Here is a 23943-nt window from a genome sequence, read left to right as displayed (position 1 = left end):
ATTCTAAGAAAGTAACTAGCATGGTTTTAAGAATTCATCAAGTACTATTCATACATATGTGTAATTTTCTAAGGTCAGTAAAAATTACGACTGGTTCCAGTTCCTTCCAAAGCCTAGTACTGAGTTGAGGACAGAACGGTCTTCTAAGTTTCACTATTTATAGTCTTTCGTTATTTTTATGGATAAGTTTGTTGCCTTTTTCCATTCTTAACCTGATAAGCGGTGGTCATTTCTTTCTTAATACAGAGACTCGATCATTATTAAAACTTGAGTAAATGATGGTAATAGTAATAAACGATCTGTATGCCATCAGCCCTGGGAAGGAAGGGAAATCAGAGAACATCTCTGGGAATGTTCCCGAGTCATTGACCTGGCTTCGTTCCCGACACCCTTCCCTGCCCTCAAAGCCAGATTCTGTGTCCACATTCTGCATTCACGCTGCTTCCTTTAAAAGAAACTGCACGTGTTTGACTTACAGATATTAACGTTAATGTTTGTGTTTCCAAAAGGAACTTGAGTCGGTCCAACGGGCAACGCTTTAAAAAAAAAAATCTAGGAATATATTTATTTTCTTTTAAAACTCTTTCTTGAAGGCATGGGTTACTCATGTGAATTCCCACAGAAAGGCCTGGTGCACGCCGACCTAGCATCTTTCCGATGAGGCGTAGCTTCGGGAAGACGGCAAACACAGTGTCTTGCTGATGAGAGTTTGTTCATGTCTGTCAGTTGAAGGGCAATAAGATTAGCTTTATGAGAGCTGAAATAAATTTTGGAACAAATATGTTTGGCTTGAGGCCACATTAATTTAATTTAAATAAATCCCTGGGAATCACTTAACTGACAGTTACTGCAGAGGACACTGAATTAGGAGAGCGCAGCTTTTGTCTTAGAGCTCGGCAGGACCAGCGCGTTAGGAGACTCCCAACCGGGAAGGCTGGTGAACGTCATGCAGGCTATTTATTTATTCATTTTTACAGGATTGTGCTAACTTCTGGGAAGTATTATTTGTGAGCAAGACAGATGAGTGAGCTGAAGAGGTAAACGTAGATATTTTATCATTTTTACTTCCTCCCATATTGTGTGTGTGTGTGTTTTCTTATCTCCAGTGTGAGATTCACGTGACCGGACAGGAAAGTCTTTTGCTAGAGCTGCGTGTGTCCCTGAGTGAGACACCATCAGGGCTCGCACAGAGACCCAGGGCCCAGCTGCCAACGGCCCAGGAATCATGGGGCTGGGTCACGTCGACCTTCCTCACCAGTGAGATGAAAAATTAGTTAGGAGGATTGCAGATAAAAGCTCCTTCTTTAAAATTTTCTCCTAGCTTATAATTTACTTTTTATAGTGAAGAGATGCTGTTTACTCTGTACTCAGCCTTTTTTTTTTTCCTTCCTTGTGAATAATTTCTTTTGGAAAAAAAGCTGCTGTTATGGTTCCAATGTCACGGCTCTGTTTTGTTGGAAATGAAGGCTTTGGGTATTTCCCATAAAAGGGCTGATGTGGATTCCAAATACCGTTGGGGTCTTTCTGGACAAACTACAGAATATTAGTATGTAAAGTGGTTTCTGGAAGCCTGGGAGTTGCCAACTAACATGATGTCCCCTGTGCCCTGGCTCGTCCCCATGAAAGGAAGATGCAAACAAAGGTCTGTATGCGCCAGTTTTATTTGGGCCTCTGGTTCCTGATCATTGTAGAACTATAGCATTCTAGTGCTTTCTGATTTATTGTTATATTCTGTCCTCGTTCCCCACTATGCGTTTGCTTGGACCACCGTAACAAAGTAACACAGACTGGCTTACACAACAGAAACTTACCGCCTTGCTGTCCTGGGGGCTGTGGGTCTGGGATGCGGGCATCGCCCAGGCCACGCTCGCTCTGAAGGAGCTGGGAAGATCCCAGCCTCCCTCGGGGCTCCCGGCGGTTCCCTGGCTTGTGGCAGCAGAACTCGCGTCTCCCATGGTGTTCTCCCCGTGTCCACAGTCCCACCAGCTGCACTAGATTAGGGCCCACTACTCCAGTATGATCCCACCTTGACTAACTACAACTACCGTGAACATCAGGAATAGAAAAACCTCATTAAAGCAGAGTGGGGAGGTTGGGTGGGGGCACTCTCACAACCTATGATTCATACTGGGAGTCCGTTGCAGACCCCACAGGAAGAGCCAGACTAGACCCTACATGGACTTGACCTTGCACATGGACACTACCATCCCAGCCGGAGGAAGAGACACTTCCCTCATCCTAAAATAGTTCAGCCAAGGAGAAGCCACCAGACTTCCAACTCCCAACGGCTCTGACAGCCCTCCGTCCTACTCCTTTGCTCCTTACAGAGCCTCCTGCCTCTCCTTTGTCTTCCAGACTCCCCTGTGGTTTTGCCACAGCTTGTCTGCCCCAGGTTGCAATTCCTCTCTTACTCCCCGCAAAACCCATCTTTTGCTGGTGGAATAATTGGTAGATTTATTTTTAAGGTTAACCCTACAAAGACCCTGTTTCCAAATAAAGTCACATTCTGAGGGGCTAGGGGCTAGGATGTCAGCATGTGAATTTGGGGATGGGGATAGGAGACATCACAATTCAGCCCGTAACGATGGATAACATGCCTTTTGTTAAAATTGAGTTGGTTTTGAGGGTTTGGGAGGATTTTGTGAAACTCTGGATATTGGAAATACCAAGGCCGATGATCATTGCCCCTAGAAATTAGTAATTCTCTTCATTTTACCAAATTCTTTGAACATATCAACTTGCAAAATGCAACAGCCTGATACAAACCATGTGGGCCAGTTAAACATGCCCATCACAGCGTGGAGGACTTACCTCAAGCACCAGACCCCTCAGAGTTAGCAGGGGTCCCTGCCCTCAGAGCCTGACACACAGTTTTATGCACTATTGTGGATGAGATGAACTTCAGACCGGTTGGGTCTTCGTGGCAGAATGGGGCCAGAATCAGATTCCTGATCTCACATCTGTGCTCGGGTGGCTTTAGCCATCCTTTGGTTATAGGAGACCCACAGGGTGAAGGGGTTCTCTCCCATCCTCCTCTCCTTCCTTCCAGGGCGGGGGACATACCGAGTTCTCCTGTTTTCATTTACTCAGGAGAGTAATTTTTACGGGGGCCAGGTTTCAGGGAGCGTGGTGCCCGTTCACATCTCATTTTGAAAGAGGACTTTGGCTGCCTCCATTTTGACCTTAAACTTTCCAGTTGGGTTCCTCTTTCCAGCTGGTCTCTTGGCTCAGGGGGAAGACCCTGTGAGCAAAGCAGGTTCCCTGATGGGAAATGAAACTACCCCTCAAGCAGAAGGATTGCCCTGAGCCAGCAAGACCTGCCTGTGATTGACTCCGCGACAGTGATCCGTTCCCTGCCTGCACATACCCACCCGCCTTTGCCCCACATTTTCCTTATATAAACCTGGACATATTTTCCACCTTTTGGAGACAGTCTTTGAGACACTAGTCGGCTGTCTTCCGGGCATTGGCCTCACTGAAACAAATTCCTTTCCTATTTTACCACTACTCATTTCTCCACCTTTGGGTTTTGTCAGCAGTGAGTGGCCAGAGCTGGTCTGATTGGGATCCCCCCGCCCCCCCCCAGCCAGGTGCTCAGACACCCCTGCCCCCCCCATTATAATTTCACCATGATTTAGTGGCCAAGGACTCTTGAAATACTCCCCACTCCTTGTCGGCTGTAGGGCTTGCTTCACTAAAGACCCATTTCAGCAAGTATGCTTTGACAGCCATTTTTTCTTGGAAATTGATGCTTGTGGCTGGGATTCCTGGAAATCAGCTGTTTGAGGTGCTAATCCTGTTGAAAATGTTGTTCAAGTTTTCTTGGGATTGGATTGAACACTCTGACCCCGTCGCACATGATTTCTTGAGTCCTTTATTTGAAGCTTTATCCTTTAAGGTATTCAGATAGAACCATTGTCTCCTTTCTGAAAAATTGTCTTTCTCTTCACTAATTGTTCATGCCTCCTAACACCATGTGAGCTTCTCAGATGTGGCTAATACTTTCCTGGGTCGATTATGTTTTTTTGAAAGTTGTCTTTTTTATTTTACTTTATTTTTTAGTCTTGCAGTTAGTGTGTGTTCATGGTCTTATCTCTTCTCTGTCCGGCACACCTGGTGCCGAGTCTGGGCAGGTTGTCCCCAGGGAAGTGCCACAGGCTTAAAAATGAGTACAGAGGTAACTCACCAGAGGTGGTTGTTTGTTTTTAAATAATCATCTTGGCTGCTTCAGAAGGCCACGATGCAGTGACTAAGCCCGGAAATGTGATTCCAGAGCTCCCGGATTACGTCTTGTCTGGCTATCTCCACGGGTCCGTCAGCGCTCCTGGCTCCTTTGCCTCACCTGTGGAAGGGCTGAATGATGTCCAGTGCCTCTGTTGGGGCTACATCGGCAAAGTTTAAAAAGAGCCATCAGGCTGAATCGTGAACCGTATTTTCAGCAATTCCTAGAGGTATGCCTTTTAATAAGAGCTCTTTTGTGTCTGATGACAGCTGATTGTGATACAGTCCCAGCGCATCAGCCGGAGGCTGGGCTCCTGGGCTGGGTTGTCCTCCTCAGTGGGAGGCAGGGGGCTTGGCCGGTCATCACAGGAGGTCCCAACCAACGTCCTTCTCCATAGGCCTTCCCCAAACAAAAGGATGGTGTTTCCCTTCAGTCTGCCTACCTCAGAGTGCTGGTGGAAAATTCCAGAACGTGGAAGTTTTATAAACACCCAATAAGGAATTCAATTTCACTTCCCTCCCCACTGCCTTTCGGGGCTCCATGTTCTCAGTCATTCAGGTATAACGATCTTGACATCCCACCAGCACTATTTTTATGTCAATGATATCCCTATTTTTATTATGTAAATATCGTTTCATTTTATGTTATTAATCTGTGACCTCTTACCCTATGCCCCAAGTTACCTTATTAGAGTGAACACATTGAAACCCTTCGCTCTGCTCTATCAGCGAATGCTTTGAAAACAACATTATTATTTTTATTTTGGATGGAATTAATTTTCACGATCTTACTGGCCTGATTTTGTAGATAGATAAAGTGCCTCCTAAATCAACACTAAGAATGGAATGGAGCCTCTCCTGTTAACTCTGACTCTATTTGCTCTGAAATATAAAGTATCTGGGATTTGAGCTAATTTATTATTATTTTTTGTAAGCAACTGGATTTCTTAGTGACTTTATAAAGATGAAAAAGACAAAGGGATTGATAATTTTTGGAAGCAGTAAGCCATTGTCTTATATATTCTTCTCAAAGGTAAAGGAATTTACTGTACAAATGAATAGAGGTATTCGACTTTAACACTGTTTCCCAAATGGGGACCAAACGTCAGATTAGCATGTAGAAGCCTGGGAGATGAATCTTTTATTCTGGGAGAGAAATGAGAAGGAACGGTGGATGGAAATGTCTCCTTGAGACACGCACACGTCCTGATCCCTCTCGAGAGAAACTGGGATCACCGGTCCTTCATTTCTGGTCCTGCCCTGTGGGTGGGTGCCTTCGGGCACGTTCCTTCTCTGTGAGCCTCAGGATTTTCTCATCTATGAAACTGGATTGTTAAATCCACATTAGATGGAAGTTAAATGAGAAAATGTGCAAGATGCGCACAACGATTGACCCTACATTGTTTGAATTAATATCCCCCCCACCAACTCTTGTCCTGACTTGGACAGGTGCTGTAATTGGCGGTTTAACCAGCCCACTTTGCTTTCGTTCCCCCCGCCCCGCCCCAAGCCTCGGCCGCCTGGTGGCTGGGCCGCCGGGGCCAGGATCGTGCGCCCAGGCGAGGGGGCTGGACGGGACCGCCCGGCGCGCAGGGAGCGGGGGCCTCGGGGGCCGCAGCACCTGCCGCCCCGCCACCTCCCCCTCCCCCGGCCGCGCGGTCCTGCGGCCCGGCCCTGCTGCTCTCCTGCGGGGGGCCCGGCGCTCGGGATGGGGTGGGCGGCTGGGAGGAAGCGGGAGGCCCTGCTTCTGCTGCCCGGTGCGCGGCAGTTCCGACACCAGGATTTTCTTCAGTATCCGAGCAGGAAAAGCCGCTCCCCTGCACCTGGCTTCCTGCCTCATCCCCTCGTGTCGGGCTAACGGGGGTCTCGTGGGGCTTAGGGAGTGGTTGGCGAGGGAAGGGGTGTGTGTGGGCGCGCGCGTGTGTGTGCGCGCGCGTGTGCCGCGCCCGGAGGGAGAAGGGCAGAGTCTGCCGCAGGGCCCCCTCCTCGCTTCCCCTCTTCCCAGCCCTTGGTTGCTATGCAGTTTCTATGGCAGCAGCATCCTCAGACCCAACTTGCACCCATCATTTAGAGCTAATTAAGGTAAAATAGTGGGGGGAGGGAAGGAGGGAGTGGCAATGGAAGGGGGAGGGGCGAGGCCGGGAAGCCGCGCGGAGGCTACAAGTGCAGGTTCGCCCGTGGGGTCTGGGCTCTGCTCGTCGGCCCAGCGCAGCGGCGGGAGCAGCAGCTCGGCGCGCAGCCCACTCGCCCCGCAGCCATACTGCAGACCCCGGGGCCCCCCCCACCCCCGGGCCCCTCTCCTCGCGCTGCCTGCCCCTGCCCCGGCGCTGACACCCTGTCTGCCCCCTCTCTGCACTGTTCGGTGCGCCTGCTTCTTCTCTCCCAGCACTTGGTCAGACGGAAAGGAAAGTTTTAAAAAATGCCGATTGCACAGTTGCTGGAGCTATGGAAAAAGATCGAGGTGGAGCCCATGGAAATAGAGGTGAGTACCAAGGAGAGAAGAATGCATTCTGCAGGAGCCTAACTGTGGCTCGCGGAATGTCTCATAGAATGGATTCGTATTTACTGGGGACTTTTATGTGACAGAAACTTGAATATTTAATGTGTGCAGGGCTGTGTATGTCATGTCCTATGGATGCATGCGCGTGTGTGCATACATGTAAACATTATGTATACAGGTGCCCACACACGGGGCGTTGGGTGGGGTGTAAATTAAATGAATGAAAGCCAGTGCCTTGAAGGAAGAAACTGTTGCCCTTAAACCAAACTTCAGGATGCTTCCTGAGCAATGTGTGTATCTTGGAAGTCTTCACGGTCTTCCAAACTAATCTGCATCCGTTTGATTTTCCTTCAACAAGTGGCTTTACATTTTAAGAACTCCATTTGCTACAGTCGAGGATGAAACCAGGGGCAAAACAGTGATGAGTTCTTAAGAAACAGAAGGCATGAAGATAATGCAGGGTTAATAGTGTGTGTGCCTTTCAGTAAAGACGAGTTGTTACAAATAAGGAGAAAAGATAATGAAATGAAAGTGTCGGTGGCCCCTCCCCAGGGCTGGCTGGTGGGTGTCCCCTCTGATACTCTTTAACTACATGCTTCCCCAGGGACCTGGAACTCTCTGGAAGTCTGGTCCATAGAATTAGATTTCCTTAATTTGAATTACAGATGATCAACACATTTGTCCGTGAAGGGTCAGTCCCTCGTCCATTATTAGACCATCTACTGGATTCTTAGACGTACCCGTGCTGTCTCTAGCAACTCCGATTGCTTTCCCAAATGGCAAATTCTAATAACTTGCTAAATGTTTACTAAGTCCAAGCTTTAATTTTTGTCTTATCTCCTATCCCAGCATCATGTCTGTAAATTCAATTCTTTTAAATGTTACTTATGTTTATATGTACAACCTCTATGTTGAGACATTCACGTAACAATTTTAAACTGAATGGGAGATTCTGTTTTAGAAGAGAATTTACTTAGTGTTTTAAAGTGCTTTTTTGGGGAGCCAGACTAACTTAATGCTTGTACTATACACTGATGTTCGACAGAGGGGGTAGAGCACTGCATAGATATGAAGCCTATTTTTTTTTTTTTTTACGAAGCCTATTTTTTGATGGAAGAATGTACCATTGCTGCTGATGACTAGCACCCAAGTCTAGAGAGGTGACACCCCCGCTCTTTATGTCATTGACTATTCTGTTTGCCCAGGATGTCGTTCCTGGCGTCCAAGACAGTGCCTTAGAAAGAGCCTCTCACTTACAAGGGTTGCTAATTCAGGGCTCATTTTTTTTTTTTCTTTTGAGAGAGATTTGAGTTTTTAAAGAAAGTGAATGAATGAATTGAATTAAGAACGATTAGCCAGGAGTTCTCTGACTTCCTGGTGCTTTCTGAAGCCCTCTTAGTAATCCGAACTATGTCTGTGGTGGAGACCCAGCTCCCAGCCCCCGCACAGCTGGGCCCCACAAAGAGGGGGAGGATTTGGCTTCGGGGCAGAGAAAGGAGGACAGAAGTGGGGAAGCGAAGGGGCTTTGCATAATTTCTCAAGGGGCTCCAGACTTCACATCACTGCTGCTGACCGAAGCTCTAAGGAGCCGCTGGTGTCGGAAATATTTCTGAGATCGACTGAAAATGGACCAGCAGTCAGTATATTCATGTTATTCAAATATGTCACGGACAGCACTGCCTTGCCACCCCATTTAGAGGGCAAATTTTAAAAGTTTTTGAGGTTGATGTACATGCCACAACAAATCACGAAAATTGGATAAAGTAGATGGTCTCAAAGCCAAAAATATTTTCTTCAAGCTTCCTGGGTAGATGTTTGAGGATTGCATACCCTCTGCAGTATGCTTTATGGAGACAGAGCATCCAGTCCCATTGCTTTGGAACCCAGAAAATCAGAGCTTTTTCTGGAAAGGTTAAATGTGAAGCCTTGGTCCCGAAGTCCTTCGGGTCCGGGGGAGTCCTCTGAATCCACACAGATGGGAGATCTGTGTGCTCTGGAACTCAGGCTCATTTTGCTTTCCAGGTTTGCACATGTTTTATGTTGTATGTTACTAAAATCTCTCACATGTCAAGACATTGGGCAAAACACATGGAATACGTTTGGCCTCTGCACTCCAAATATCACAAAATCCTTGTGTGAGAAGTTTCACGTGCTCTTCCTGTAAGAGAATCTGCTATACGGCGCAAGTGATTCTATGATTCGCTTTTGCACAAATTTAACAGGACTAATGGCTGGTTTCCCAGTGCTAGCGACCAACACTCTGGGATTCCAGTTCTTCTCCAACTTATGAGTCGCTCTCCCCTTGCCTTGTTTTCTTGAACTGGCCTGGGTTGGGTTTGAGGCTCACTGTACTGGACACACCGTTATCTTTACATAGACCAGCTTTGCCTCAGCACGTAGATGGGGGAAACTCATTTGATTATCGAGGGAGAGTATTTGCAGTTTTATGAATTGTTTTGAAATATTTCGGGTGGTATATTTGACCAGTTAGTGAGATGTATTTTCAAGGAAACGTATGCTAATTAAAAACTGGGCCTTCCATAAAATCCCTGAAGAATCTGGCCTTAAAAAGCAGCATACATATGATGTTTTACTGGCTTTCAGCAGGCTTTATCGCGGCCAAGGGCATGCCTGGGGTGGGGCGGGAAGGTGAGAAAATGGGAGACAGGATGAGTAAGGTGGTGGTGGAAGGCTGCCCACAGGGGCTCGCTGACCCATTTATCCCCTTTTCATGTTCTTTTAAAGGAATAAGCATGACCTTCCTTTCTGGGATGTCATCATGCATTAAAGAAAGGAAAAGCCCCTGTCTTTAAACAATGCAGATCAAATAGGACTCCCCGACATCTCACGGCCTAGCTTGTCCGTCGCTGGTTATCTTAGAGCCGCTAGGTGAGCAGACCGCCTGGAAGTGAGGGACCCAGTCGGCTTGGGGCGGTGGCGGGCAATGGTGCCCATGCTGTGAGCCGGCTGGCACTGCTCCCCGAGCTCTCTCCACATCCCTCAGTAGGTAGATGCTGTTAACGTTCCAGACGTATATAGGGAAACTGAGGCCCAGGTTAAGCAGTTTGCTTTAAGTCATGATGCAGTAAGCAAGACTCAGACCCAGACCCTCCTGGTGAAGACTTACCCTACAGAAACACTCTGCTTTATGTGTTTATGGGCCAGGAATTTGACTCTGTCCGAGTTTAGTCATTCTCTGAGCATCAGCTGAGAGATTCCGTCCAAACAAGAATGGTTGCAAACGCCTTCCATTTGTCACTTCTCTGTTTCTGTCTGTTAGTCGTTGAACCCCCACTCGAATCCACAGCCCCTGCCTTGCTGGTCAGGGAGTTACGTAAATCAGTAAATCACCTGCTGCTTTCACTTGTGGCCGGAGTTATACACGCTTGGCTGATGGAGTAATTTACAATTGTGGATGTAAACACTCTGTGCTTTATTCACCGCCTGTTACGCTGAATACATTTCCTGGCAGGAGGAAACCTGCGGTGCGTTCCTTCCAGGCAGGAAAGATCCATTTCCTGCCTGGAGCTGCACGAGGTTTCAAGTAGACACAGGTGGGAAGGGGCCTTGGCTTAGTTGTCCTGTTCTGCTGCGCTAATAGGGAATAGCTCGTTCGCCCTCGTATTGATTACCGGTGTGATGCTCTTTACAAGAGTGTTGCCATGCTAACGCCATTCAATGTGTATCTTTGTTGTCAGACCGCCGAGGAGGATCTTGACCTGGACTCGGAGCCCACCATCAAAGATACCGTGGAAGAAGTAATTATACGTGTTTTATTATAGCCTGATTCTTTGGGGAGGAAGGTGGGGTGGAGGGAGGAATGGCAGTTTGAAATTAACAGCCCGTGAGCGGTTATTTTAGTGAAATATATGTGTGTAAACATCCACCTACACAGACACATACATGCACACATGTATGCTGTGTATATGACAGTCAATACATTTCCCTCAAAAGGGATACATGAAACAGGAAGAAAAATCACAAACCAAGGTAAAAGGCATAGTTTTGGGGCATGGGCTTTTCCGAGGGAGATGGCATATTATCACTAATAAAGACAGGCGTGTGGAGTAACCAGCCGGGGCACCGAAGTGATAGATAATTTCACCTGCCGGAAGGCCTCTGAACACATGTGAGGCTGTGCTCTCTGAGCCCCACGAGCAGAGTAGGGAAGGGCCCCTCTGTGGGGAGCAGGTCAGGAGGGGAGGCTGGGAGGGGAGACGGGGGTTGGGGAGCGGACACCCTGCAGGGGCGTGGAGTGGGAAAGAGCCAAGGGCATTAGCTGTCGCTGGCAATGTCAGCCTGGGTTCCACGCTGTGTGGGGCACGTGCCTGACCCGGGCGGCAGGAAACGGGGTTCGCCCTCAAGGGAGCGGAAAGCTCCAGACCACCCCCGAGGTCGTGGGGGACGTTGTGGGGCCAGCAAGCACGCTCTGAGGGGCCTGGGACAGGAAAGCGCTACATTCCAAAGGGGAATCACAGCGAAAGGAAAGGGATTCTGTTGAAGCAGCCGCACGTTGACCGCTTGTGAAGAAGTGCCCTCCGTGGCCGCTGTAGCCGGGGAAGGTTGACAAGGCAATTAAGCAGCTTTCATTTCCTGAGTTGTTCAGTGATGGACCACTTGGAAGCATAAAAGTTGTAAGATGTGCAATTCTGTTGCTTTTTATAAAACAGCTGGGAAGGTCTGGTAGCTGGGAGGGGTGGATCAGTGAACATTGCTGGCTTTACAAAATGGTCTGTTCGGGTGCTAAAAACCGCCTTTCACGTCTGTCAAAATGCATGCCCGCCAATCTGCATTTTCAGCCCCGTGCCACCAGATCTTATGATCACATGACACGATATGTTGGTTAAACAAAGAGAAAGGGCACAGAGCGGCCTCATCTTTAGCCGGCAGCCTTCCAGCTCTGCTCTGCAAGCAGCCCGGCTCGGCTCCTGGCTTTGCAAGGAGCTTCCAGCGTTCTTGAAAAAAACGTTTGGCCTGGGGAGTGCTTGCCTTCCCTGGGAGAGTAGGTGTAGCCCTGTTTTTGCCAATTTCACGGAGGTGAAAGGCCAAATGGCCTTATGAGCCGGAGACTTACTTCCCTGAGAGGACAGGACAACTGGACGTTCCCCAGGAGGGCCAGTGGATAAGGGAGGAGGCCCTCCTTGCAGACTAACAAGGTCCAATGCCCAGGGTCTCAGAGAAACCAAGCCACGCCTGACTGCCACCTTTATTTACACTTTGCTAGGCATTTATGGGAATTTTGATCACCAAAAACCCGCGGTGTGTTCCTTGCAGGCAGATTGCTGTGGTATGTTAGCTCGGTTCAGGAAGCTCTGCAGCGCGGAGCTCACACAGCTGGTGCCGAGTCTTCCCCTGGTAGGGCCATCCCGAGTGCCATGCCTGTGCGACAGGGTGTGCTCAAAAGTGCTTATGCAATTAACAGAATCTTTTTTAATTTTTTAATTTTATTTTTTATTATCATGTTATGTTACTCACCATACATTACATCATTAGTTTCTGATGCAGTGTTCCTTGATTCATTGTTTGCATATAACACCCAGTGCTCCATGCAGAACGTGCCCTCCTTAATACCCATCACCAGGCCAACCCATCCCCCCATCCCCCTCCCCTCTAGAACCTTCAGTTTGTTTCTCAGAGTCCATCATCTCTCATGGTTCGTCTCCCCCTCCGATTTCCCCCACTTCGAGAGTCTTTTTTTAAAAACAGATTATTTATTTGAGAGAGGGAGGGAGTGCATGAGCACGGACAGGAGGAGGGGCAGAGGGAGAAGCCGACTCCCCACTAAACACAGGCTCCATCCCAGGACCCGGAGATCATGACCTGAGCCAAAGGCAGACGCTTAACAGACTGAGCCACCCAGGCGCCCCTAACAGACTAAGCGAGAATCTTTTAATTCATTCACAATATTTATTTCCTAAGATCTCCTAGTCTCAGGGTGTCTTATCCTTAACATTTTGGGTGGAAATGCAGGTGCTGATTTGTTGCAGTAAAATTATTCGACCTCTTTAAAGTTATTTTTGATAATGGGAGGTGAGACACAGCAAATTATTACTATTTCCCGATGGTAGAATATCAATTTAACTTTGACTCTTAATAAACGAAGGAAGAATTTCCAAACAAGTTTTAGGAGTATTTTGCAGGACGCAATGTTGCTATGTGACAGGTTCGTGGTGTTTGCGGGGCCCCTGAGACATAACGGGCTGCTTCCTGAGGTTTCTGATAGACGATGCTGGAAGAAGCAACATGCAGGTCCAGCCACAGCAGATGGATGTTTTCACAACTGTCTGAGGGTTGGTGGGAAGCAAGCGCTTCCTTGTGCGTCCTTTTGGGCCTTCAGAGTGGAACTGCGGGGTCTCCTGTAACTGAAGGATTTATGGCTCAGACACGGGAGGGAAGTCAGAGCAGAAAAGTTTCACACCGTTGGCCAGTCTGACGTGTATGATGATGAAAAACCCTATTTAGGAAAAAAAAATCATTCAAATCAACAACAGTTCATTCATTCAATCAAGAATATTTATTGACGCCCGGTGGGCAGAACATGGTGCCCAACATGGAAAGATGACAAGGAAAGTGGGTGCATCCTGGAGGCATGTGGGAGGGGACGCGGGAGGGGACTCAGGAGCCGTTGTGGCCTTGTGGTCACTCTGATTTGGTGACTGTGTGTGGCATTTCATAAGGATACATTTTAAAGCATAGAACACACTTGGGACATCTTATGTATAAATATCTCAATGTGTGGTTCTCGTCCAGTTGTATTTCACATCATGGCTCTGTCCATGGAAGAACGTCTAGAATAAAGATTGCAATTGAGAGAGGAAGTGGGTGTGAGTGCCACGTGCCTCTCCTCACCATTGCAGAGGGAAAGGCTGCCCCCTACCCGGGGTGCCCGTGCAAAAGAAAAAACCCTCAGCTGATCGCGTCAGGAAATGTTTCTTCAGCTGTGTCTTTCAGGGGTTATTGGGAGGGACTCACAGTCCTGGAAGGGAAATCCGGGAGCAGAGAGTTGACCCGTGAATGTGTGGGAGGCGCCTGCTTTGTGAGATTTGCACTCCTGTTCCCTGTCTCCTTTTGCAGGTTATGTGTTGCAAAGCTGGGTGGGAGGTGAGGATTTAGGACCCTACCAGAGTACACGGTTGACTGCAGAATCACATGCTTCGCTTGGGCGCACACTGCAGGATTAGTCCACGGGTGACTGAGCCTAGGTGTCTGGGAAGCCCCTTGGGGCTCCCCACAGGAGCCCTGTCATTGGTCCCTGGGGGCAGTGGTGTGTGGTGTGGTGTGGGGAGGCAGGAAGGAGAGGGCCCCTTCCAGGATGCGGAAGCCAGGCCTCTAAGCACCGCTCAGCCCCAGACTTCGCGTACCCACACAACCCTTAACCTTCTGTCTCTGGATCACAGACACAGGTGTTTTAGACAAGTTCCTAATTTCACAGAACAACCTATGAAAAATACTGGAATTCGGTGTATGCATTTTTAAAGTGCTTAGATATCAGGGTTATGTTATTAATAAAGACCACTTTCTTGTCGACTTCAGAAACAAGGTCCAGATAAGTTATTCTCCACATTGGCATGGTTTTACTTTATTTCCTCAAGATGACTGGGGTGTTTCCCTGTCCCCCCTGAGCTTCTACTCCGGGTTTTGATAGCAGAGATTCTGGCATCTGTAGGCAGAACAGTGTGTGTGGGGGGGTGGCATCTGCTGAGGTCAGCTACCTCTTGGTGGAGAGCTCTGTCGGGGGCAGAGGGGGGTACCAGGGCAGAGAAGACAACTGCGGCCCGTCTGAGGATGTTTGAAGATACAGTCCCCACTGCCAGGCCCCTGGCCTCTCCTCAGGGGTCAGGTGGACCAATGGCGGTTATTTGGGGCAGGATGTTCTGTCAGCGTGACCTCCTTTAATGACCAGCAGCCTGACTTCCAAGCAGATACAGCTTGGTCCCCTTGATTTCTCTGCTTGGGGGCAAGGCCAGGGAAGAGATTTGGGGGAGCATGGAGGACCCTTCATGCTTGAAGGAGAGAACAACCCAAAAGTGTTATCAGAACCCTTTGGGCTAAAGTCATGGTCAGAGTGGGATGTCACCGGGGTCGGGGCTGAGCCACCCTGATCACCTGTAGGTTCCAGCGTATCTTCTCTTACCTGTCTCGCCCTGGGGATCTAGACAGGGTTCCATTGTTCCTTTAAAAAAAGAAGAAACAATCCAAACTGGTTTGAATAGAAATGAGACAAGAAGAATAATGAAGCCTCAGAACTAATAAAGCAATTAAGAGCAAAGCAATTACAGTTTAAAGCGAGAGTTAGCAGTTTGGAACAGAGATGGTCGGTCTTCCGAGCCCTGCTCATTCTCTGCCTGCCTGTCGGGTGCTCGTCACGTCTCCTGAAGCTGGCGTCAGCCACGTCACCTCCGCCCTGTCAGCCCGTTTACGTTCCTACTGCTTTCCGTTTTTCTGTCCAGCAAAACACAGGCTTGCGTTCAGTCCTTAGGGAGACTCTGGAGAAGGCGCTGTAACCAGAATGTGTTTGGAGGAAGGGTCGTGGGCTGAGCCCGTGAAAGCCCGTCTGTGTTTGGTCACGGCGGGCTCAGCAGCACCCCGCACTCGCGCTGACTGGGGCAGAAGTGGAGGAAGATGGGCCCTCTCGTCGGGGAAATTGCTGCAGCACGCCACTGAGTCGGCAGTAGCTCTCTGCGAGCATCCACGCGAGACCAGAGGTCCGGCTCTTCCCACGCGCCCAGCCCCGCGGCGGGTCGGCCTGTCACCACCGGGCCTTCGCGCCCATCGCCGCTGGCCGCGGGAGGACGGCCTTGGCTGGTTCCGCGGCCGAGACGCTCGTCTTTCAGCTTCTGTGACAAAGCCAGCAGCCGGCCCGTTTCCGGGGGGCTTTCCCTCTGACGATACAAGGACTGCCTCGACTGTGCTGGCCCTGCACGCCCCCCGGGGACCCTGTCCCGTGTCTTAGAACACCCCGCCCGGGGGCGACGCGGGCCCGTGTTTGGGCGAGCAGAGCAAATTACCCGCACGGTCTGTGTCCGGGCTGGAGCCGGTGTGAACGAGCAGGTGGCCGCGGGGGACAGGCCAGCAGCGGAGGTGGTGGCCGGTCACATAAGACGCTGCTTGCCCCGGGGCCGAGGGTGCTGACCCATCCATCACAGCCAGCAATACCCGTGGCCGGGTGGCTGCTAAATCGCGAAGCAAACACCTCGTTAAAGCTGCACTTCAGCCCAGAGCAGGGCTTGGAAAAAGCCCTAAGATCAAGTGTGGGGTGTCCTCTAGGGCCTCCTGTGTTTGAGCCCCCAGGGAAGGATGGCACACCAGTCCCACCAGAGAGGAAGCCCAGTGACTCGCTGGAATAAGAACGCCGCCTCTTAACGCGAACCTGATTTCTATCACCTTCCGTCCTTGCTGAGCCGCAGAGAGGTGGGAGGGAGGTCCCTTACTTTCCCTCGGTTTCTCAAGTGGTGAAATTGAGGCACCGAAAATGCCGTGATTCGCTCAGGATGATGCAGAGCCAACAAATAAGGGAATTTCAAGCCAAAGCTATTCACGCTGCTGTGCTTTCTAATCCTAGAATCTCTGATCCCCTGGTGTAGCTGATGGTGGCTGATGGCTTTTTGGGTAATGGGATCAGGGCCCAGGTCAGACGCTGTGGCTTGTCTTCTCCTCTGGGCTTAAAGCAAGGTGACAGGTGCCTCCCCGGCTCACACACGGGAGGCCTCGGGCAGCGTCCCTGCAGCCATATCCATGCTTCCTGGGGCTGTGGGGGAACTCAGGGGCTCTACATTGTCACACTGGGATTCTCTCTCCTTTCCTCTTTTCAGAATTCTCTCTCCCGCTCTCTTCAAAGTGGGAAAATACAGAATTGGTTTCTATGTGTACCAAAACATCCAAGAATTACAGAAGTTCCTTATCTTCTGTTAACCTCAGATGGATAATTTGAGTATTTATGGTAAGAGAGGATACCTGTATCCTCCATAGTGATGCTCTATGTGTGGGGGTAAAATTCAAAGTATCAGGTGGAAAATTGTGTAGTGTATGACCGTTCAGATATTTTGAGGGAATAAAGAGTAAAACAGCAGAACTATACTCATGTAACAGGTGCAGCTGTGAGCTGAGTGTGGAGACACAGACTTTGCAATTTATGTGAGTCATAAACCTCTCTAGGGAATCGTTAAGACATATTTTTCTCCAAGATGTAGTACCAAAACACCCCTCAGTGCCAAATGTGTGTTGAGTAAGCAGCCAGCTGGGCGTCGGCAGCGTCTCTGCCCTCCGTCTCTGTCCTGGCCCGACTTCCCTGGGTGCCGGTGGGGGGCTCGGGTCCCTCGGCCCTACCCCGGTTCCCATCCTCCCCAGAACGAAGGGAGCAAGCAGTGGGCGCAACTTATATGCAAAGAACTCGAAGTCTCTTTGAAGACCTAGTTTGGGGAGCATCTACTGTCTATTTTAGGCTTGACAGAAACATGAGTAAGACCTCCTGTTCTTCAGGAAATCATAATCTTTGAGGATTCAGACACATAAACGCCTGTTTCCAGAGTAATAGGATAAATACCAGAGGGTGATTTCTAGATTCTTCTCGAAATGACGAGGGTCTCCGGGGATGTGGGGGACCACAGGCCCTGGGCGCACGCCTGGTGGGAGCCAGCCCTCCCCTCCCCCCCACCTCCTCCCACCCTCCCTCCTCCTTAATTCCCCTGGCAAATGTCTGCGTGAGCACTGTGTGCCTGGCGCTGTGCCAGGCTCTGGGGACTCAGTGACTCAGATAACAGAGACAGACTAAAGTCTCTGCCGCATGGACCTTCCATTTTAGTGTTCTTTCAAATAAGCAACTAAAGGAGACCATTCCATCCCAAGTGGTGTAGGGAGAGCAGTGGGGATGGAGAGTGAGGGGGGCCATGTCAGCAGAGTGGTGGGTGGAGAAGCCCCTCTGGGCTGGTGGGGTTTGGGTTGGGACTTGAATGAGGGGACACACCAGCTAAGGAACGTGGGGAAGACAGTTCTAGGCGCGGGGTGGGTGTGGCGGCCGGGGGAGCGCGGGAGCCCAGCGTGGAGAAGGCGGGGTGCAGGGCCGTGGGGACCCGGCTCAGGTCTCTGGGTGTTACTCTGGATTTTCTGGGAAGCTGCGGGGACTTCTAAGCAGGACCCTCCCTTGGAGCTCATGCGAAAAGAGTAGACTCCGGGAGACTGGTGCAGGCAAGCGGCGGGGTGCAGTGCACGGCTAGCAGGTGTTTGTCGGCTGCCCGGGTACGGCATCCAGGCATCCAGGCATCCAGGCAGCCGGGGCTCCTTCCCAGACTGTGTGGCAGCTCCACAGACGGGGCTCAGACAGCAGACATTCATGCCCACAGTTCTGGAGGCTGGACGGCTGACCTCGAGGAGCCAGCCGTTGCTTCCTTCCAGGCTGGGAGGGAGAGCCCACTGCAGGTGCCTCCCGAGCCTGGTGTTGCCGGCTGTCTCCCTGTTCCCAGGCTTGCGGACACATGGCCGGGTCCCTGCCTCCGTCCTCACGGGATGTTCTCCCTGTGTCTTTACACAAGGAGTCCATCACATTGGATTAGAGCCCACCCAGTTGATGACTTACTTCTTAGCTAATTATGTCTGCAGTGACCCTCTTTTCAAATAAGGTCATGTGCTGAGGTCCTGGGGTTTAGGACTTTTGAGGACAGAGTTCAACCCATAACAAATACAATGTTTGAGAAACTCAGTTTTCTTGGTCTCATGGGTCTGGGGCTCAAAGTCTTTGGTGCAGACCCTGCTTTTTAGGGCATGAACTAAAACCCACGCGTGTACGCTGACTAGGTTTGTAGCAATTTCTTCTTCCACACCAACCAAGCAGCGTGTGGGGCTCCCTCTGACTTTGGGCAACCCCAAGCTCCCGGTGGTGGGGGTGCCTAGTTTGGGATGAGAGCACGTTTTGGGGTGATTTTGCCTCAGACACCCGACCTCTGCCGGCACAAAACTCCCCCTCGGTCAGTCCCTGTTCTTCTTGGAGCGTGGTCATGGGGGATGATGCTTACATGGCAGCAGGAGGAGGGAATAAAACACAAATCATCACACATGCTGCAGAAACCCTCCCCTGTTCTCAGCCATGAGGCCCCCATCCTGGGCCCTCTCCTGACTTCACTGCGGTGTGCCTCTGGGGGGGGCCAGGGGCGGCCAGCGTGGTGGGGACAACGCATGTCGAAAGAGCCACGGGCTCAGAGCTTTTTAATTTTTACGTTTTCTTGCTCTGCAGTTAGGCTCCTTTCTTGGGCTTTCATCTTGCCTTCCTGCAGGCCTAGGAAACCGCGTCTTCTGCCCCTTCCCGACACCTGACGGGCCCCGCGGCCGCTGCCTCCCAGAGAGCGGGGCGGCCTCCATGACCAGAAGGCCGCGGCGGGGGCTCGGGCTTGCAGACACCTTTAACAACACAGGGAGGAGTGGGAATACGCAGCTTTCTTTTCAAGTACGGGGAGGCCGTGCGCTCCATCCTTCGTGACCAGTGAAGCGGCTCTGCTGTATTTACGAAAAGCCAGCACGCTCACTATGGAAAACTGGAAGACGGTTGGCAGTAGGCCTCACGAGCGCGGCTGACGGACCCCGGGGACCTGGAGTATTGCTGTGGGGTTGTCAAGGCGCATGTAGAAGTCAACCCAGAACCCCGCCTTCGCCCGGCCCTGGCCTACCTGCGCTGTGCAGCCTTCTGTTCCCTGGGTCTGGCCGCCCCGCAGCGTGTCCCCGGGCTGCCCCAGCTTGCTCAGGTCCGGAGGAGGGCAGAGGGGACAGAGGCGGGCCTGCTCCCTGACGGGGCGTGCTCACTCGCAAGTCTGACCGTCAGCTGGAAAGTCTGATAAAAGCTGCAGATCTGGCCTAGCAGGCCTGAGAGTCTGCATTTCTAATCAGCCTTTTCCCCAGGGGTGTGGTGCTTCTGGTCTTCGGGCCACACCTTGAGTCCCCAAAGCAGGGAACCCTCAGAACAAGGGCAAGATACACTTAGAAAAGGCTTTTCCTAGAAGCAGTGCGGTAGACTGGGCAGTCTCTGAGAACAATGTCATTGACTTCCAAATCCATTTTTTCTCCAAGCGACTGGCGTTAGGTCATGGATTTGTCTTGTTGCTAATATCTGTAGTCATTGCTCCATCACAAGTATTTTGCTCTATGTATGGAGAATACTAATTTATTCAATAATTCAACTCATGATCTACTGGGAGGGTAGATATTTGTCATTTTCTATTTTAGTTATTACTATTTTTAAGCAGCATGAGTTTATGATCTTACGGCTCGGGAGAGCAGACCCCCACGGTCACTGGGCTCAGCTCGGGCATTGGCAGGGCTGCATTCCTTGTGGGAACTCCAGGGCAGAGCCCGCTTTCTTTTTTTTTTTTTTTTTAATTTATTTATTAGAGAGAGTGAGAGAGAGAGCGTAAGAGGGGGTAGAGTTAGAGGGAGAAGCAGACTCCCCGCCGAGCAGGGAGCCCGATGTGGGACTCGATCCCGGAACTCCGGGATCATGACCCGAGCCGAAGGCAGTCGCTTAACCAACTGAGCCACCCAGGCGCCCCAGCCCGCTTTCTTATCTCAGTCCACACCCTGGGCTGCCGGCCCTGTCCACCTTCAGAGCTGATGGCACGGCATCGCGTCTCTGCTCTGATGTCTGCTTCGGCCCTCACATCTCCCTCTGACTGTGGTCCTTCTGCCTCCCTCTGATGAGGACCCTGGTGACTGGCAACCGTTTTTAAGTTGGTAAACTGAACTACTCAAACGTCTCTATTATAAGGCGAGAAGCAAGTCCATTTAGTTTTACATTTAGAAAATAATATAAAGTAACTAAACTCTCAGATATGGCACATTCCCCCATTCCTGTTCATTCCCTCTCCTTTTACCTTCCTTAAAGGTTGCTCTACGAATAGCAAATATTTATTCACTTATCTAGGAAATATTTCTTCAGCAGCTGTCCTGCAAAGGGCAGTTTGGAAGACGTAGTGATGAATGACTCATGTCCCCTGGCTTCAGGGTTTCTGTTGGATAGAAGAACTGATAATTACAGTACAAGGCACACCATGATACATTCCTAAGGACAAGGCAGAAAGTTACTTTAAACAAAGCGGCCAAGTTCGTAGGGAAAACACAAAGAAAGCAACAAGGTGGAGAGCACTGTGATTCAGCTCACAGGGAGCCCAAGCGGTGGTTGTGTTCGCTTCTGATTGCCATGGTAACAAATGACCACACAGGTGAGGATTCCAAGCCACAAAGGCCTAGAGATCTGGAGGTCAGAAGTGCTAGAATCTAGGTGTTGGCAGGGCTGCGTTCCATTCCAGAATCAGCTTTCTTGCTTTTTCCAGCCTCTGGAGGTGTCTTAGTTCCTTGGCTCACCCTGCCCTCTGCTTCCACCCTCCCATCTGCTGACTCTGACCCTCCTGCCTCCCCCCAGAATCAAACCCATCTGTATGATTCAGGATAGTCTCCCCATCTCAAGATCCTTAACCTAAACATGGAAGGTAACCCATTCACAGGCTTCAGGGCTCCCCGTGTGGAGCTCTCTGGGTGCCGTTATTCGCAGTGGGCTTGTCTTTGGGACAGCTGGTCTGTTCTCTTCACAAGTCTGAAGCAAAAGACCAGGAAGGACAATTGCATATTATAGGGACAAAAGAGACAGAATAAAGTGTAATGTGTATTTCCAGGCTGAGTCCTGATCTGAAGAAACCAACTGTAAAACATGTTTCTTGGGGCAACTGGAGGATTTTGAATGTGGAATAAGTCATATTTTTGTAGATTACTTTTTGTTAGTATTTTTTGCTCAAGTATTTTTAGGTAAAGTATATGAACCATACATTTCACTGCTAAATATTTCATTTTTTTCCCCTCAAACTTAACATTTTCCTACATAAGAACAGTGCCCATTATGACTGACAGGTGGAGGCTTTCATTCTGCCTTCCCCTAAACCATTAGATTAGGAAGGTCAAAATCATCTCACTTTATAAGTTAAGGGCTACCTACCCTTCTGTCCATATTATTTTACTTCCATGAAAAAAATCAGTTACAGCTAAATTGTACCTCTGTTGGACAGGGCATTGATGTCTAGCTATTAATTTTAATTAATTTTAATTTTAACAAAGAGCATTAGCTGCTGACCTCTTCATACGAAGCTTTTAAATACCAAAAGTACTCCGTTCGTCACTCAGACATACCTTGTTTACCAGACAGGCATTTGGGGTTTGTGACCTAGAGCCTTGGTCAATGAGTACTTGATCATGAATAGAGTCAGCATAATTTTTGTGTGCCTTGAAAGCAGGAGTTAAAAAGAGGTCTTAAGTTAATTGTAAATTAGGGCAAATTCTGCTTCTTGATTGTTTTTTCTCATGTGAAAACTTTATTTACTTCTGAAGGGAAAGATACTTGGATACATTATTGGTTCAAAGCAAGCAAACAAACAGCATCAACAAAAGACTTTGGTGCTCTGGTTCTGCTTAGGATGCAGAAAGTCATAAAGAAAATGTTCTTGAGAATGAGAAAAAGCCAGGTGAGCTACAAAGTCATACCTCTCCTTGAACCCATCAGAGAGCAAGGCAACCAGGGAGCTTTATCCTAAAGGATGACAAGCGCCTTCGAGGAGGGCTGGGACATGATCTATTTCACCTGTGGCAGAGAACAGGTGGAAGAAAGTCATGGAAGTGGGTAAAAACAAAACAGCTGAGTGTGGGCTTCTGCACCAGTTTAGAATCTGGGGGGCCCAGGCATACGGGAGCCCACACTCCTTGCATCTCCTCTCCATGGGCCTTCCCTGGAGGTATGTGAGAAAGATCGGGGCCAGGGCATGACTGGAGGGAGACCCAACCCAGCTCCTAGCACTTCTCTCACAGGATGCAAAGGCCTAAGACCATGGGAGGAGCCTCATGCTCCCTCCAATGCTCAGGACCATGTTGGGATCCTGTCTGTGGGGCAGCTAAAGGCTAGCTGCTGTGAAGGGGTCAGGAATCCCTCCCTGCTCCCTGTACTTCTAGATATTACCAATAAGAATTGGAAATTGAAATTAAGTTATATGCAATAGCCTGCAAAGAATGTAACACATAGGGATAAATCTAACAAAATCTATGCAAAGTTTATATACTGAAAACTATAAAATACTGCTGGGGAAAAAAACACTGCTGAAAGATTAAAGAAGACGTAAATTAATAAAGAGACATACCATATTCATGGACCAGAAGACTCAATATTATTAAGGTGTTCATTTTCCAAATTGATTTTGCTAGTCAATGCAATGCCAACTGAAGTCCCACCAGATTGTTTTCCCTTTTATTTTTAGAGCAGTTTTAGGATCACAGAAAATTGAGCAGAAAGCACAGAGATTTCCCAAATAGTCCCTGGCCCCACTAATGCACATCCTCTCCCACTATCACTGTCTCCCTCCAGAGTGGTACATTTGTTACAGTCGATGAACATACATTGACACATCACAGTCACCCAAGGCCAAAGTTTGCATGAAGGATAGAGCATGGTGCTGTTTGGACGATGCATGATGACATCCATCCATCATTACGATATCTTACAAAGTAGTTCCACTGCTCTGAAAATCCTCTGTGCTCCTCTGAATTTATTTCACCTTTTTCGCTCTGTGACCTCTGCTTCAGGTTCATCATCTGTTAGTGCAGATAAGATTTGTGTCTACTTCATAGTTGTGAGATTAAATTAGGAAATACTGAGCGAAAGTTTGGCTAACTGCCCGCACACAGTGAGCACGCTGTAAATGCTCGCTGTTAGGATGATCTGCATTGTCATGGAAGAAAAACGTCACGAAGCATCTTAATTAGGCTAATTAAGTTGTCTTACATAAAAGAGCAAGCTGTTTTCAAATACGCTGGCAAGATCTATTTACGATGAGACATTTTAATGGGGACATTATAAATAAATTCTGCTCTTTAAGGCATCATGGAAGCGCTTTGGCTCCACAGTTCTTTTCCAGCTTCTAGTTCCTTTGATTATGTGTGCTTGGAAGTAATAAGTGTATATTTAGAAAACATATGATTCATGGTTTTCATTAATTTAGACTGTCCTTTACTTATTTAAAGATTTTATTTATTTGAGAGAGAGAGAGCTCATGAGTGGTGGGGAAAGGGACAGAGGGAGAGGGAGACGCAGACTCCCTGCTGAGCAGAGAGCCCAACGTGGGGCTTGATCCCAGGACCCTGGGATCATGACCTGAGCTGAAGGCAGACGCTTAACCGATTGAGCCACCCAGGTGCCCCTGTCATTA

At 49.3% G+C, this 23943-nt stretch overlaps 1 protein-coding gene and 1 long non-coding RNA gene across 2 annotated transcripts in view; one reads left to right on the top strand and one right to left on the bottom strand.

Annotated features, from left to right (window-relative positions):
- The first annotated feature begins 6174 nt into the window (after positions 1-6174).
- The window catches only part of RPS6KA2 (ribosomal protein S6 kinase A2), a 259047-nt gene continuing 241278 nt past the window's right edge, over positions 6175-23943 (top strand). Inside the window, exons 1-3 of the mRNA XM_081829387.1 lie at positions 6175-6303; positions 6608-6703; positions 10420-10479. Of these exons, the coding sequence (XP_081685513.1) occupies positions 6641-6703; positions 10420-10479 (123 nt within the window). The 5' untranslated portion in view covers positions 6175-6303; positions 6608-6640. The remainder of the gene's footprint in view (positions 6304-6607; positions 6704-10419; positions 10480-23943) is intronic.
- Positions 13217-19539, bottom strand: LOC115940011 (uncharacterized). Its single transcript, XR_014148070.1, has 4 exons — positions 19378-19539; positions 15730-15894; positions 14856-14894; positions 13217-13509 (listed from the first exon to the last, which is right to left on the bottom strand). It is a non-coding gene; the product is annotated as an uncharacterized LOC115940011 (long non-coding RNA).

Source organism: Leptonychotes weddellii, chromosome 8, assembly GCF_054177405.1.
Source record: "Leptonychotes weddellii isolate Sample4059 chromosome 8, ASM5417740v2, whole genome shotgun sequence".
NCBI classification, from domain to species: domain Eukaryota; kingdom Metazoa; phylum Chordata; class Mammalia; order Carnivora; family Phocidae; genus Leptonychotes; species Leptonychotes weddellii.
Note: the sequence above shows the minus strand (reverse complement) of the source record. Positions and strands in the feature narration are given on the sequence as shown.